The sequence below is a fragment of the Miniopterus schreibersii genome (assembly GCF_964146895.1).
Source record: "Miniopterus schreibersii genome assembly, chromosome: X".
Classification (NCBI taxonomy): Eukaryota; Metazoa; Chordata; class Mammalia; order Chiroptera; family Miniopteridae; genus Miniopterus; species Miniopterus schreibersii.
Window position 1 is genome coordinate 21,905,769 of NC_138104.1, and position 17,863 is coordinate 21,923,631.

A 17,863-nucleotide genomic window follows, 5' to 3' on the forward strand; every position below is an offset into this window, starting at 1 on the left:
TTAATACATTGGGGGATATAGTATAATTTGATATAAATAAAAAATTATTTTCTTTACAGTGTCTGTTATGATGAAACCATTGAATTTATTTTCCTAAAGATTAAATACCATGTAAGTCACCATAATGACACATCTGCTTAAATTCATCTCCATTTATGTTGTCACTGGAAGCTGTGAGTGGTTATGCTACTATTTTAGTGCAATCTGTAATCTGTGCTGTGTGCTTTGATTAATGCTCAATGAAGATCTGGATCCCGTGGGGTAGTTGTGATGAAAGAGGGTGTTTGTTTTCCAGGTGAGTAGCCTAATCATAAATTAGGAATCTTCATCCACGTCAGTGATTAAAGAGCAGTTTTAAACTCCTAAAATTTGGGTTGGGGAAGTAGGTGAGAGGGAATAAATTTGCAGTCTGTCTGTTCATTAGGTTCAGCAACAAAGCATTGGGCCTCTTGCTATTCACTACTGTTGGAAGTTTAATCAGTTTCCTCATTTATCCAGCTACTGATTTCTTAACTATAGTGCATTCAAATACTGTGAGCACAAAAGGGAGAGGGGAGATGTGTGTCCTTAAGAAGTTCTGGGGTATATTGCCAGCGTTTGAGGAAGTCTATGTCTGGCTGCCAAGAACTAACATTTTAAAGGGTATATGGAGCCTGGATGTTGAATAAAGGCACAACTTAAACCACCAAATGTAATAATATGAGTCACTTGTCACTTGGGAAAATATAATACCAAAAGGGAAGTGTATGCTCTGTCTTAAGCTACCTGCTGATCTATTCTGAATGGTGCAGAACGCAGCTGCTATCTCTTAACAGCACACTTTTGTAACAGGTGTGCCAGAGTCAGCCCTGCTGCTAAGTTTAGCTCTGCATGTGGGGATTTTACACTTGCAGCCCCTTGGAGAGGGGAGTATTGGCAAATGACTGTGTATAAAAGTAGAAAGCACTTGGGAATTTCACCACCAAGCTAGATTTAGAGCAGAGTAAAGGGGCCAATCTAAATTGGTAACAGGCTAGAGAGAGCTGTATGTCCAGTGGAGGTGGCATTAACGTAACCTCCATTCCATTTCTCTCTTACCACCACTGCAGTTCCTGAGGGAGCATCTTGTGAAATTTGATGACCACCTTTTAGGTGCAAGAGAGAACTGATTTTTTTTTTTTTTTAAGCAGGCAGAACTTAACACAGGTGTATTAATTCTTTGGTGGCAAAAATATAACCAGCCTTCTCATTTCTAATTTGTAATCAGTACTCATTTCCTTTGGTTCCCCTTTGGAACATTAATTTTTAAAAATCGATCTGTTTCTTCTACTGGCATACTAGGGCTACTTATGAGAATGGAATTTTTCAAAATATATTTCTCTTATAGGTAATAAGTGAAACACTTCATTTTTTGGTAGGGATCAGGAAGGGAGGTTCATTTTCTGGGAAAGACAAATGTGAATTTGAGGACATTGATCTCAGTAAAGATTTGTTGGAGGGTGTTGTTTCGTCCTTTCCTCCTTTGCCTCTCTTTGTGTGTCTTACACTCAGATCTAAAAGGAGTCTAGTGATGACTAAATAGCTCTCTGATAATTTTTCAGAAAGTAAAACCTGGCACCCAGAGGCTTGAATGTTTTGTCCAAAGCCATAATCATTTAACAACAGAATAATATTATTTCATTTCTGCTTCAAATTACAGTTGAGTATTCTTTGCTAAGGCCACCTTTAAACAAAACTCATACTTGTGTGCAACTCAATCCTGGAGCGTGATAGGAAGGGAGAAAGGGACAATGAAGCTGTACCATATGTAAGGTTCAATGTCATTAACACATTTTGACTTAGTTTTCCCTTGGTTTTGGGGAAGTTCATCGTTCCAGATTTTTGTAATACATCTGTCATTGTCTGAGTTTTCAAAAGTCTAATAATAGTAATAACACAGATATCAAATGCACATTTTCCTTCTCTAGATGAGTTCGTTGACTGGAAACTTCTTTCTGAAAAGTTGTTCTTTAAATTGAAACAATTTCTTTAAATCTTTTCTTTCATTTGGTTCAAACCCAGTGGCCTTAGATAAAATCACTGCTCCTTTGGGAAGGGGTTTATGGTCCTTTCCATTAACTTCTGACATGATTTAGCTTCATGACAGCAGAAGTGATTCTTTAGGATCCAAGTGCTAAATTAAGACTTGTCCTTTTCTTGGGGCACCCTCTTTGAACAATCAGCCCTTTTGAAGGCAAATTTTCCTTGTTCTTCGAGCTTCTAGGAATCCTGTGTTTTTTTACAATAGTTGTATATGAATTTCTGTGGTCTGAGGTTTGCTCAAGGCCCTGGCTCTTTGGTTACTATGGAAACCTGCCCTCCCACCAGCTGACATTTTTTATATTCCTAGCAGAGAATGAGTATTAAGTCTCTTAGTTATCCCACAAACAGAGTCAAGATAAAGAATAACACAAAGAAAACACGAACAACTTTTTGTTAAATGAACAACTTGTTGATTCCCTACAGGGGAAGCTACGTGCAACAAAGTAAGCTTCCCTGGACATCAACATACAAGGGTTTACTGAGATCCACTAAAACTCATATTCATTCTGGCTTTAATAAGTGGGGATTCGACTCTGCATCTCTATATCTGTGAATTCAGGAACACTTTCTGTGCTCTCAGAGTTGATGGGTGAGATGACATGTTTGAGCCGAAGGAGCATTATGAAAAGCAGGAGGAGGAGAATGGCCAGGAGGCTCAGGAATAAGCCCACATATATGTACAGGTTGGAATACTTATCTAAAGTGGTGTTAACCTCTGTTGTGGGGGTGGGGAAATGGGTCCACCCAGTAAGAGTTCCATGGTACTTGAAATGCGCCTCCGTCATCACTCAAGACTTGAGTAGGTACTTGTTTCTATTTGATTTCTATTGCCCTTCAGGCATTCCACAGTCACTTGTACTGTCTCTGAATATACTGGATGTTTTCTAACAGTCTCCTACAAAGCAATCATGACCAGAGCCAAGTCAGTAGTGCACAAGCAAGAAAATGGTGACATTCTAACTCGGCAATTGCCACACCCTCTCTGTCCTCCAGCACAGCACTCCCCTCTCAAATAGGTTTTATTGGAATTTCTTAATCATTTGAAATATACACTTATAAATAAATCTTTATTTTTCATAGTCCTACTCTATAACTAATTAAAATAAAAATTGTGAAATTATAATACTGGTATGGAGACAAGAATCTCTTAGAGTATTAAATCAAACTTCTGCTCTGTTTTGATAGGAGAAAGGGCTCTGTTTTACCTTCAACTCATCTTAATGCCTGCACTAATTATGTGAATTTACTCAGGTTCTTCTATGAGGAGACTTTCTAAAGGCTTTTGTATATTTCAGGCTTAGCTTATCTGAGTTTTCACCCTTCTTGTCTTTTGGAATCTAAGAATGGAGCTTATAAGGTTCCTGCCCAGTTAGCACAGCTTGAGGGCTATAAGTCTAGAGGATGTACTTTCTACAGTTTTTTTTTGACACCCCTCATTGTAGGCTGGAGGAAAAGTGTTGTCGGACCTGGTAATTCCTAGATGGAGAAGTCTCAGAGGTGCTGACAGCAGTAGGTATAGCCTCAGAAGATTTCACTCTTAAGATTCTTCAACAGAATTATTTTCCTGAAAATAAAAAAACAAAAACAAAAATAAAAGATTCCAGTATCTAAGAAAAACAGGTGTCAAATTTTTTAAAGTAGAAATTAACTGCTATGTTGCAAAATGGTTTGCTATGGGCAAATTAGTTTAAAAATAATATCCTGAGTTTTTATCATTTTGAATGTTTTTTCTATGTGGTGAATAACTATTAAAAGGTTAAAGAAAAATTCATATTACTGAACACCTAATAACTAAGCTGCATTAAAACCGTGTTTTCCAGATTAACTGATCATAAGATTTACCTGAGGTACTAATTAAAATATAGGCCCTGGGCTCCAACAAAGATGTTCTGAATCATAATCTCCACAGTAAGGGGCTGGGTACCACTCTAGAGAGTCAGATTTTAATGGTGTGGGGTGGGGTCCAAGGACTGGTATTTTTTAAAGCTGCCCAAGTTACTCTATAGTACAGTCAGGACTGAGAACCACTTCTCTAGTTTAACCAGGAAAGCCTAGCAATGAACTAAAGAAAACCTAAATCTAAGGATTCATTTTCAAACTCCAGGTCCCAGTGCCATGGGTCACTTTAACAAATTGTGGAATTTTAAGGAATGCAGGCTTACCCCAATTTTATTGTTGCATTCTAGCTCTCTCATTTAGGTCTGTGGGGGTGAGAATACACTTTTTCCCCCAGTATTTGTAGATCAGAAGGAACTGAGAGGGTAGGTCTTTTGGGAGCAAGGAACTGCATCTTTTATTATTGATAAAGACAGGACCTTATCTATATTGGCAAAAACATTCTAGTGTGTAAGTAGGGTCAACTAATTACTATTAAAGTCTTCCAAAATGATTTAGCTTGTCATTCTAAACATGAAGTTTGGCCCTGCCGGTGTGGCTCAGTGGTTGAGCGTCCAACTATGAACCAGGTCACCGTCCGATTTCCAGTCCAGGCACATGCCCAGCTTGAGGGCTCCATCCCCAGTAGGGGGCGTGCAGGAGGCAGCCGATCGATGTTTCTCTCTCATCATTGATGACTGGTAGTTTTTAAAGTCATCTCTCTCCCTCTCCCTCTCCCTCTTTCTGAAATCAATAAAAACATAAAAAAAATTTAAAAATGTAAACATGAATTTTGAATATGGGTGACTAAAATAAACAATATAAACCACCACCACCTGTCAAACTTCTATGTGCAGCTATAGCAGAGAGCTGACAATGCAGCCTACTTCTGTCGCTTGTTAACTTACCCAAGGAGAGTTAAGAAGTAGCTCCAATAATCACATTACTCTTCTTATGATCTTGAATTTTGCCCCCAGCCTGGGAGCACTTCAGCTTAAAGTTTATATTCACTAGCCCACTTTCTGTAAGTTGCATGATTCTTAGTCTACTTACCTACTGTCCCTACCACCTATGCAGAACCACCTGGTTCACAAGAAACAAGAGCAAAGAGACTGCGTCTCTTTCTACTGCCTTTGGAGCAATGGTCTAGAAGATACTTTTGCAATAATTAAAAGTATATCTACTTTGATTTCTGATTCACTAACAAGTGGAAAAGACAATGACAGTAGGTATCCTTTAGAAATGCCGTGCCCCAAAGGTAATGGTTCACCATTAGCTTGTTACAAACACAGATTTTAGGGTATGCTTTTGGCATCTCCTTTTCCTCAAACCATTTGTTTCTTGACCTTGTTTGTTCTCTCAAATCCAGCTTTTCTCAAGAGTGTGATGCATGTATCCCCTACATCATTTAAAATATAGATTCCTAGGCCTTTTTCCAGGCCTACTGAATTCTAATATCTAGGATCAAGGCTCAGGAAAATGCATTCTAAGCACAAATTTTTTGCACAACAAGTTTTGAGAGTTAACTATCAGTCTTTCTATCTAGACAGCCCAGCTAAAGAACATAGCTAATCTGTCTCATTGGTTGTTTGGGGGCCCTACTTTTGAAAACTATTTAAAATAGTGTTATAGGTTGAATTGTTTTTCCCCCAAAATATGTTGAAGTCCTAATACCCAGAACCTGTGAATCCAACCTCATTTGGAAATAGAAACTTTGCAGATATAATAAAGTTAAAATGAAATCATTAGGTTGGCCCTAATTCAATGTGACTCGTGTCCTTATAAGAAGAGAAGACAGATATACAGAGAGAAGACAAAGGCAGAGATTGAAGTGATGCATCTACGAGCCAAGGCGTTCCAAAGATTGCCAGCAAGTGCCAGAAGCTAGAAGAGCCAAGGAAGGATTTTTACCTTACAGATTGAAGAGGGAGCGTGACACTGCTAAGGCCTTGATTTCATACGTCTAGACTTTAGACCTAAGAGAATACATTTCTGTTGTTTTAAGCTACCTAGTGTGTGGCACTTTGTTTATGGCAGCCCTAGGAAATGAATACACAGAGTAATCACCCTGAGGCCCTAGTGTTTTTGAACTTTGGGGCAATTTTCTCAGGGTGTTCCAAGGAAGTCTCTTCATTAGAATTATCTGGAAGATGCTTATTACAAATGCAAATTTCTAGACCCTTTCCCTTGCTCCTTAGATCAGAATCTCAGGGGATAGGACCCTGAGATATACATTTGTGAAAAGCTGCCCACTTAGCATTTCTGCAAGGAATGATTTCCAGTCCCTGCTGCCCTCAGGATCACTTGTTAAGCTTTTTGAAAATTCAGAGGTTCTGATTCAGTAGGTCTGTGTAGGGGCATGAACATCTGTAGTGCTTAAAATTCCACAGGTGATTTTGATATGCAGCCAGGGCTGAGAAGCATGACTCTACAAGTAGAACAGAGTGTTTCAAATTTAGGACTCAGAGTCCTGGGCAGCCCACACAGAGCAATCACTTGATCTCAGCTGCCCTGCTATTTATTAAATATGCTTTATACATATATTGCCTGTCCGAGTAGCCTCCCTCCATACCAACTCTTCTCCCTGCAGCTCCCTTCCTTAAAAGTGCTGCTGCCCCAAGTATATGAGCTTAATGGATTTTTCACCCTCATAGCTCACAAGTCACTTTTTCACCTGCCCTCCAGAAGAGAAGTGGAAGGAAAAGAAACACTCAGTGCTAGTGCAAGCCAATTGGGAAAACCTCTATAGTATTATAGGATCATTAGTCTCCTGTGGGTCTCAAATATAGATTTGGATAAGTCATATTCCTTGGTTAATGGCTCAGTGCCATCATGGGGACACCAGGGCCTCTTTTGCGTACTTAAAAACACCCATGGATAAATACCTGTGAACAAACACCTACCAACTTTTAAATTGAAAATAATTAATTTACACGACATCTCTATGCACCTCTCCATCTCATCCTACTACCTACTTCTCAGAAATAATGAATGCTCTAAGTTTTGTTAATCATTACTTTGCTTTTATTTATACACACACACACACAAACACAAGCAAACATACACACAAACACCTATGCCTAAACAACATGTTGTTTAGTTTTGAACTTTATTTTAAAAAGTGTCAAGCTATATGTCATCTTCAATTTGTTCTTATTTATTCTAATAGATGAAAATGGAATAAAGTTTTTGAAGCCCACATATTGCCTTTGAGGCTCCTTATTGCCTTTGGACTTCATTCTTAGCTTGGCATTCAAGGCTGTCAATGCCCTGGTCCTGACCTTAATTCTTTCCACTACTCTCCTTTCCAATCAAACTGCAGTGCACACTGTTACCTGCTTCCCTGCCTCCATGCTTATCTTTGACCAGTTCCTTACATCTTCCCACATCTCTGCTTGGGGAAATGCTACAATTCTTCATGGTTCAGCTCATGAAACTGACCTTGATTTCCCATCCAAATCCTAATTCCCACATGTTTTGTATCTCTCCTAGAGAAGTTACATTTGCCTAATATTGTAAATATCTCTTTGATATTTAGGTTTTCCCCTACGTTGTAATTTGTAAACTCTTTCAGGATATTTTTCAACATTTTATCGCTTATATAACCAGGCTTACAGTAGCTACTTAATAATTGTTGATTAAATGCATGGATATGACTGAAGAAATGCACTTAGCACTGACAATTTGAAGAGAAGCACAGTCTTATCTCTGCTCTGGTGGCTAATATAGCTTGGGAAGAGCCTGAAATTCCCTTTTCTTTTTATTCCACCTACCCACTCCCATATCTCTTATTGTGCAAAGGAGACTGAATTCCTGATTATAATCTGGAATTAGGGAATAATCACTTTGTTAGAAACTTTGCTCTTGAATTACTATTTCAGTTACACAATTTTAAAGGAAAACTACATGGGATGGGTTTACAGCCTTAAATTTTAGAAAGTTCAATTGTATCTATAGATTCTTTTCAGTAACAGTTGATAATACATTTTATGCCTTCTACACAATCGATTCTGAATCTTTATTAGTTCTGAATATTTATTAGAATTCTATGTGGAAGCTGTAAACAACAATCTCACATACAGTTGTCAATTTCTTTAAAAATTTCATTTGAGGATTTGGAAAACTAATCATATATTCTTTAAAACCTCCATAGTCTGCAGGACACCAAACACTCTGGTCAATTCAGACAGGTCGATTGATTTAATTCCTTAAATCCATTAAGGAATTTTAAGTGAGTAAATGAAAAGTTAATTATTGGGAAATCCTCTTTGTTAATCTGGTCCTGTATATGTGACAACTTTTTTTTTTAATATGTTTTTATTGATTTCAGAGGGAGGAAGGGAGATGGAGAGATAGAAACATCAATGACAAGAGTCATTGACCGGCACACTCCCCACTGGGGATCGAGCCTCAATCTCCTGGATCATAGGTCAATGTTCAACCATTGAGCCATGCCAGCTGGGCTTATATATGACAACTTTTTTTAAAAGCTTTCCAAATGGGATTGTCATAGGTCTGTTTTCTAACTAATAAATGAGTTGTGCAGATGATGTGATTGTTTCATTAAAAGCTCTGCACCATTTGGAAAAAAACAACCACCATGTGATTTCAAAAGAAGTAGAAAATCTATTAATTCTGAAGGATCTGATTTTCGTGGAAATACCCTTATAGAATTTTAGTGTCCTGCAGTCATTTCTGGAAAGCTCATAGAAAATAAAACTCAGTCTCTAGTCTTTGTAAAAGTGATTGAAACTGTTGAGGGATAAGGAGGAGACTGAGGGATAAAAAAGGGGATAAAGAATTAGGAAAAGAAAGGAAGGAAAATAGAGGGGAGGGAGGAGGAGGGAAGGAAGAAAATGTGAGGAGTAAAATGATTAGGAATTTGGGAAGTGGATAGAGGTGGGAAGAAATGAGTGATTAAGAGGTAGAGGTGAAGATAAGGAAACAGAAAAACATTGGGAAAGAAGGGTGAAAAGAAAGGGGGAGGGAAGTTTGGGGGAATGGCAAAGTAAAAGAGATTAATTTAATAATTGGCAAATGTCCAACATTAGTCTGAACATCTGGTTTACTCCACTTCTAATATAAATCAAAATACCCACAAGCAATGTGAATATACCTTTGGTTTTCTGATTACATGTTTTGCCATTAACTTGGTAAATAAAACCCTTGGTAATTAAAAAAAAAAAAAAAAAGAACTTCTAGTGTTTTTGGTATGAACATTAAAATGTCAAGTCTTGGCTACTATTTGATATCATCATAGTCTATTTAACCTCACAGAAGCAAAATAGACACCCAGATCATGACTTTCTCTCCTTAGAATGAGAAGGGAATGTGGAGCTTTCTCCATCCATCAACCCTGAGAGGAATTTCTTGGGTGAAACTTGTTCCTAATAAGAGCAAAAAAGTTCTACTTGCATCTCAAAAATCAGGTTGACATTTACTCAGCAAACTATTGAGTGCCAACCAAAGTACCAAACACTCTGCTAAGTCTGGGATATAGAGATAAATGTAACCTGATCCCTGTTTTGGTCCTCAAGGTGCTACTAGTAGTTACATGATAAAGTTCTGAAAAAAATGCACTGATAATTTTACATTTTTCTGCATGACACCTGCTTATATAATTCCAGAACTGAAATCCCACCAAATAGCTAAGGAAAATTATCAGTGGAACATTTCAGAAGAGAAAATCAAAACAATCAATTGCAACAGCTTTCGGGAGTTAAGGCATTCAGTTTGTATTTATCTGCCCAGTGTGAGGAAGAGAAAACTAAGGGAGGAAGGAGCTGTTAGGAGTATTTAGTTCCACATGAGCCTATTAAAAAAACAATTCTAGCCGCAAGTGCTTCTTTTTCAATGTCTGGAGCCATTAAGTAATAAGCTTTCTCAAGTGGCAGTTGCTGTATTTTCTGCAGCAGATGGTGCCTGTTTGTCACACCTGCTAATAAATAAAATAATGCCGCTCATTTCACCATGAACACATCATAATATTTTCAAGTCTCTCTTACCTTTCCTGGCTTGCAGGTTAAATGGGTTAGCTGTTTAAATCCCCCTTTGGAAGCTTGTACCGACAGGCAATTTGTTCAGGAACATTTCTGGAATATCTGGAAAATAGAATGAAAGACTTGTTTTTCCAGAGAAGCAGGATGCAGGACTATGTTCGTGCAAGGTATGCTTTCTCTTTCATCTTCCTAAAGAATCAGACCTTTCCAACGCAAAACAGAAAAACACCTTCTATTAGTTACTTAAAATGCCAATTGCCACTCACAGCTTTAGAATGCAGTTTCAGTTGCCTTGCTCCTTATAAACTCCAAAGAGCCAAGAGAAATGTCTGTCTGGGTGTGTATATACTCTCTGGAACACTTGAATGGAAGCAGCCTGAATCAAGTTCCCAGTTTCCCTTTCACAGGCAAGAGTTTAGAGTATGCAGGAAAGGTAGTGAGTGATTCAGCTCTCCTCTGCCGTAGCGGTGTGGAGCTTTGGAGCCGGAGAGGGAGGAGATAAGAGAAGCTGAGGAGCAAAGTTTGTATAAGCCTTCCACTTTAACCCCTTTGAGGCTTCTTCACACATCTGGAGGATTAGCAAAGGCTCTCTGTTTTTGTGAAAGCTTCTTCACATGTAATTTAACAGGATCAGATCTCTTGCTCAATTAAAGAGGTTTTTCATATCCTAGGTGTTATAGTACTATATGCTTAGCATTGAAACCAAATAAGCCAGGATGTAGTGGTATTTAAATAATTCCATCTTCCCAAAGAGAATGCATGCATATGTGTTCTTAGTTTTCAGAAACTTTTTAAAAAATCTTCACCCTAGTATATGTTTTTATTGATTTTTTTAGAGAGAGAGAGGAAGGGAGAGAGAAACATCGATTGCTTGCCTTCTGTATATGCTGCAACCAGGGACCAAACCTGAAACCTAGGTATGTGCCTTGCCCAGGAATCAAACCCGCACACTTTTGGTGTACTGGACGATGCTCCAACCAACTGAGCCACTGTGCCAGGCAGGGCTGGAAACGTTTTTTTAGGCATGAACTGAATACTTTTATTTTGAAAATTTTGTGGAAGTTTAATATCAGTCTTGGAATCTATGTCTGAGTTTCTGGTTGGGGGTCTGAGCTTTAAGTAGAATACCTTGTAAGAAGGCATGTCTATCCAGGGTATATGTTTCATTACAAATGATTCATCTACCTATAGTTTAAATGACCTTACCATGTTTTATATATTGTGGCAGGAAGAAGATTAACATTTCTTGAGTCTCCACTCTGTGTCAAGTGTTTAATGTAGAGAATCTCATTTAATCCACACAACAACTCTTGACTTGGGTATTATTATCCTCATTTTACAAATAAGGAAGGAAACTGAGTCTCAGAGCGGAAGTATATCGTGCACTTTAGTAAGCTTGGTGCAAATATTTGAAAACAAGACAGTGTGATCCCAAAGCCTCTGCTTTTTTCTCTGTAGCAGTGGTTTTTGACCTTTTGTGGGTCTTGGATGCCTCAGAAATAGGGATATAATTTCTATACTCCATGGCCTCTGGATTATGAACAGCTGAACGTCCTCCTGTCACTTTCCCAATATTGTAACATCATTAGTGCATAATTCATTCAACAACTCATGGTAATCAACAGTTTTTATCAGAGAATTAATAATAATAGTTTATAACAATGGTAGTTTTTAGTAATAACAGTGTTATCTCAGTTTTTAAGAAATTACTGCAGTGCTTTTCCCTTTATCCCCAAATTCGCCTTAACAAGTCTTGTATCTTCTATATTTCCTTTTTTTAAAAAAATATGTTTTTTATTGATGTTTTAGAGGGAGAAGAAGAGAGAGGGATAGAGAGATAGAGGCATCGATGAGGGAGAGACATTGATCGGCTACCTCCTGCACGCCCCCTATTGAGCCCACAACCCGGGCATGTGCTCTGACCAGGAATTGAACCAGAGACTTCTTGGTTCATGGGTTGACACTCAACCAGTGAGCCACACTGGCTGGGATCTCTTATATATTTTCATTTCCCTCATTCCATTGGCTACAATGGGTTGAGGCTCTCTTTGAAATCCTTAATACCTTACTTGTATAGTCTAGTACCTTGTGGGATATGTTGGGCTTTCTCAAACTAGAGTAGTATGCTCAAGATCCATGAAACTACAGGGTAAGTAGTGCATTTTTCTAGAAGATCAATTTTACTTGAAAATTCAGATAGGGAGAACATAGGTAATTTGAGTGACAATTTTCAACATAGTGTATATGACAATAAACACATATATTATAGAATATAATACAAATTTTCTATGCATTTTTATAATCAAGCATGAGCCTTCAGAGAAATGTTTACTTGTGGTTGTCCCTTTTTGAATTACTCAGGCTTCCTAGGGACACATGTTCACTCTGTTCTGCCATTTGGGGTATTTTGGTGGAAAAGTTTGAAGATTGTGGTATAACAAAAAGACCATGGATTTTAAAACCTAATAGGCCTGGATTTCCCCTTAAGCTTTGATCTATATTTTATTACTTATCTTGAGGAAGTCACTTCATTTATTTGAGACTCATCTGTAAGAGAGGGAAAAATCATCTTCATGAGGATTATATGAGAAAATAAAGCATGCATTACCTGGTAAATGCTCAATAAATGTTATTATCTCAAAGTTTAAGATATCAAAAGAGAATGAGGCTACTTGAATATAATTGTAGGTTTTGCCAGAGATTGTCTAACTTTCACTACCTAATTAGAAAAGAAAAGCCTTAGGTAACATGATATTAGAATTCAGTTTCCAGAAAGCCATAATAGATGCCCTACAATAGATGGGAAATTCTAAAGCCAGGTTATCATATACAGAGTATACAAAGGAAATGCTTCAAAACAGGTTCCAAGAGGAAAAAGACAAGTCAGGTAGTGGAGGAGAATAGGAAGGAATTTTTAAAAAACATTTCTTTGCAGAGATCTCTTGCCAGGCTAGGACTCCACTCTATCTTTCACAGAAGTGCTAGGATGGGGGAGATATTACCTCTTTCACTGCAATGCTAGTAAGAGAGTGTTTCACCAGACAACTTAGACAGCTAGAAATTTGTTCTTTGCAGTGGAAGCTCCATTCCAGGAAAGCTAATGTGGCTCTTGGCAAGAAGACAGGGTTGACTATGTTGGGATTGGCCGACATTTCCTGAATTTGTCAGGGCAAGGTATATTTGAGTGTTTCCTGGGAGCAAAATGGGGGCCATGCAGGAGAGAGAGACAAGGTGGGGTCACCCTTGATCCTGTCCAATAAATAGAGCCACCTACCAGGGTGGAGAGACCCCAGCAAAAAAAAGTTAGAGTTAACTGTTGGATTCCTAGGAGTTGAGGAAGGAGTTGTAAACTACCAAAATGAATAGAAATGCATCAGCCCATGTCTCCCAAATTACAGGAGAGAGGTCGTCAGTGGTGAGGACCCTTAAGGAACCCAAAGAAGAGCCAGAGACCCAGAGAGCTGGAAACCATTTGTTCTACCAAGGGAGAAATGACCCATCCCCTTACCTTTCCTCCCTGTTCCTGCTTCCACCCTGGTGAAGGTCCAAATAGAAGCTAGCCAGTGGGGAGAGAAATAAAAACCTCTCACTCCCTCCATCTTTAATGGCAGGTGGCCAACACCTAAAGGATAAAAGGAGGGACCTTATCTCTGAGTAAAGCCTGAATAATTTGATTAATATCTTGAACTCAATATGTCCTGATTACTGAATCAAGACTGTGTTTGGTGACTTGAGTGATTTTAGGACTGTTTGTTCTCGAAGGAATGAACAGAAAAGTCATGCAAGCTGTCCAAACTTCCATCCAGGATCAAGAGAAATTTACCCCAATAGAGTACATTTTATTTATATATTGGGAGGCAAAATACAGTTGTGTCTTGATTCTGTCATAAATTATACTTTAAAAAACACTGGTTATACTCATTAATTCATTCCTTCATTCAACAAACATCTCACTGCCTGTTATATGCCAGGTATTGTGCCAGGAATTGGACATACAGTGAAATGAAAAAATAGTACTTGCTCTCAAATTACTTATTGTCTATGGCAAAGATCAGCAAATTTCTTCTGTAAAGAGCCAAACAGTAAATATTTCAGGATTTGTGGGACACTTAAGATCTCTGTTGCATATTCTTTTTTTTAACCTATTGTATAAAAAATACCCAAACCATTCTTGATGGCTACACAAATCAGATTTAGCCCCTGGGCCTCAGTTTCCTGGCTCCTGTGGAAGAAACAAGTTTTTTAAAACCACCAATTACCACACATTTATTATGACTGAAGATGTGTTTAGGGCATGTAAGAAGGAGACACAGAAAAGCATTACCTATATGTGGCTGGGGAATCAGGGCTTCCAGGAGGCAGCAATGTTGATTTGAGACTGGAAGGATAAGTGGGAGCTAGTCGAGGTTAAAGGAGGTAAATGGTATTTGAGGCAGATGGAGCTGCCTGTACAGAGGCACCAAAGCTTGACAGAGCGTAGGTCATTTTAGAAACTACAGAAGGGGAAACTGAACCTTACAGAGTAAAGTAGTTTACTCCAGGTCACACAACTAGTAAGTGATGGAACCTAAACTCTCAACCCAGATATGTCTGACTCTAAACCCATGCATTTAGCCATACTCCTGACCTGGGACTGAGGCTATGTCTAAGATCTGCTTCTCAATATTTGCAAATCAGCAATTCTGTCTGATTCACTTCTGATTTCCCTGGGGGTGAAAATGTCAAAGTTCTAAAAGGGCTTGCAGACCTTAAAAATAAGAGTGAATCAATAATTTTGGGTTGTCTTGATTAGAACTCTAGTTCTTTCTTTAAAATATAACCGTTCCACCCAGTAAACCCTAGTACACATTGCTCATATTCAGTAAGGTGTTACAGGAAGTTTTTTTCACCCCTCCTGATAGCTAAGCTTCAGCACAGCGATAATGTAATTTCTTTCCTTCTCATTATAAATTTAGACACCTAGAAGGGATAGTTCCTCTGACTTGAACAACATATTGCTCCAAGTACTGTGCCTCTCTTTATCATTCACAATGATGACTTGGACAAGTATATTTACTAGGCACAGATTAAATATGTCAATTTTTTATTGATTGCTTGATAGATTTAAATTGAGGTAGCATAAATTGGAGAGCTAGGTTAGCTATACAGCATCTCCTCCCTGAAAACACTCACCATGAAGCCTGCCATGTACTCTTGAAGCCAGCAAGAATAGGGGTTGAAATGAGGAGGAAAGGGGACTGGTAATGGTTCAGCCTTGTTATTGCTGGCCTTCCAGTGGTCAATGGTTCTTAACCAGGATTGTACTTTATCACTCCAGATATACAGAATCTTGGGTTTATCCCAGACTTTCTACAAGAATGAGACCTGAGAAAAAAAAAAATATATAGTTGTTGTTGTTGTTGTTATTAATCCTCACCCAAGGATATTTTTTCATTGATTTTTAGAGAGAGTGGAAGGTGGGGGGGAGAGAGAAACATCCATGTGAGAGAGACACATCCACTGGTTGCCCCCCGCACAGGCCCTGACCAGGGCCAGGGATCAAACCTGCAACCCAGGTACATGCCCTTGACTGGGAATAGAACCGGCAAGCCTTTGGTGTGAGGCTTGATGCTCCAACCACTAGGCAACACTGGCCAGGGTGAGAATATGCATTTTTAACAAGCTCCACAGGTTAAGAACCACTGCCTTGGGAAATGAAGAGGTAGGTACCTAATGAACAGATTGTACTAAAAAATATATCAGACACCCTTGATCTATGGATAGAAATTCTGCTTACTTTTTATAGAAATAGGAAAAAAATGCTAAAATTCATATGGAACCATAAAAGACTCTGAATAACCAAAGCAATCTTGAGAAAGAACAAAGCTGGAGCATAACACTTCCTGATTTTAAACTATATTCCAAATCTATAGTAATAAAAACAATATGATACTGGTATAAAAACAGACACATAGACCAATGGAAGAGAATCAAGAGCCCAGAAATAAACCCATGCATATACAGTCAACTAATCTTTGACAAGGGAGCCATTAGTACTCAATAGAGAAAAGATCATCTACTTAATAAATGGTGTTGTGAAAACTGGGTTTACATGCAAAATATGAAACTGTACCCCTATCTTACACCACTCACAAAAAATGAATTAAAAACTGATTAAATATTCAAATGTAAGACCTGAAACCTTAACACTCCTAGAAGAAAACAGGAAAAAAACTCCTTGACATTGGTCTTCTCAATGAGTTTTTGGATATGATACCAAAAGCACAAGCAACAAAAACAGAAATAAACAAGTAGAACTACAGCAAACTAAAGCTTCTGCACAGCAAAAGAAATGATCAACAAAATGAAAAAGCAACCTATGGAAAGGGAGAAAATATTTGCAAACCATATACTGATAAGAGGTTAATATCCAAAATATATAAGGAACTCATACAATTCAATAGCAACAAATACAATAATACAATTTTAAAAATGGGCAAAGGACCTGAATAGACAGTTTTCCAAAGAAGATGTACAAATGGCCAACAGGTACATGAAAAGGTGCTCAACATCATTCATCATCAGGGAAATGCAAATCTAAACCACAATGAGATATCCCCTCACATCTGTTAGAATGGCTATTATAAAAAAGATAAGAGATAAGTGCTAGCAAGGATGTGGAGAAAAGGGAACGCTTGTGCACTGTACATAGAAATGTAAGTTGGTACAGTCACTATGGAAAACAATATGACAATTCCTCAAAAACTTAAAAATAGAATTACCATATGATCTAGCAATTCCATTTCTGGGTATATATCTAAAAAAAAAAGAAATTACTATAATTGCAGCATTCTTAATAACAAAGGCATGAAAACAATCTAAGGTTCCATTGCTGGATGAATGTATATATACAAAATGAAATATTATTTAGCCATAAAAAAGGAAATGCTGCCAATTGTGACAACATGGATGAATCTTGAAGGCATTATGCTAAGTGAAAAAGGTCAGAGAAAACAAAGACTATATGATATGAGTTATATGGGGAATCTATAAAAAGCACTCATAAAAACAGAGCAGATAGGTGGTTGCCATTGGGGTGAGGGAAGTGAGTGAAAGTGGTCAAAAGGTACAAACTTCCAGTTATAAAATGAATAACTCCTCAGGATGTAATGTACAGCATGGTGACTGTAGTTAACAATACTGTATCTGAATACTTTGAAAACTGATGAGAGTGCATCTTAAAATTTCTCACCACAAAAAATAAAGTAACTATGTAAGTTAGTAACTATGTAAAATGGTGGATGTGTTAACTAACCTTATGGTGGTAATCATTTTGCAATATATATGTATATAGAATTATCACATTGTATACCTTAAACTTACATATATTATATGTTAATTATATGTCAATAAAGCTGGAAAATAAAAGGGAATTCTGCTTAAGAAGGGAGTACATGGAAGTTCACTGTTCTAATGTTTCAGTACCCTGAATAAAGCTTTTATTAGTAAATCCATTAAATGCTATTGTAGCAATAAATATGATGGTCCAGAAGAAATGAAAGAAATAGCAAAGTCAGAGCTCAAACTGTAATCAAAAGAAGTTTATGTATATCAATAAGTTAAAGACTGCAAGCAGATTATATGCATATATTTCTTTTATTATTTTTCAATTACAGGTACTATTTAATATTATTTTGTATTAGTTTCAGGTGTACAGCATAGTGGTTAGACAGCCATATACTTATAAAGTGGTACTCCTGATATTTCAAGTACCCAACTTGGAACCATACATAGTTATTACAATATTGTTGATATATTTCCTATGCCGTACTTTACATCCCCATGACTATATTGTGACTAACAATTTGTACTTCTTAATCCCTTCACCTTTTTCACCCAGTCTCCCAGTCTCCCTCCCCTCTGAAAACCATCAGTCTAATCTCTGTATG

General features: G+C 37.7%; 2 protein-coding genes across 3 annotated transcripts in view; one reads left to right on the plus strand and one right to left on the minus strand.

Annotated features, from left to right (window-relative positions):
• The window catches only part of DCX (doublecortin), a 332,588-nt gene that overhangs the window by 82,474 nt on the left and 232,251 nt on the right, over positions 1 to 17,863 (plus strand). The gene's annotated exons all lie outside the window — the stretch shown is intronic.
• Positions 1,170 to 2,846, minus strand: SERTM2 (serine rich and transmembrane domain containing 2; the record flags this gene model as incomplete). The annotated part of the gene is made up of 1 exon (XM_081125903.1): positions 1,170 to 2,846. The coding sequence occupies one exon, from the start codon at positions 2,844 to 2,846 to the stop codon at positions 2,574 to 2,576; it is 273 nt and encodes a 90-aa protein (XP_080982029.1). The 3' UTR covers positions 1,170 to 2,573.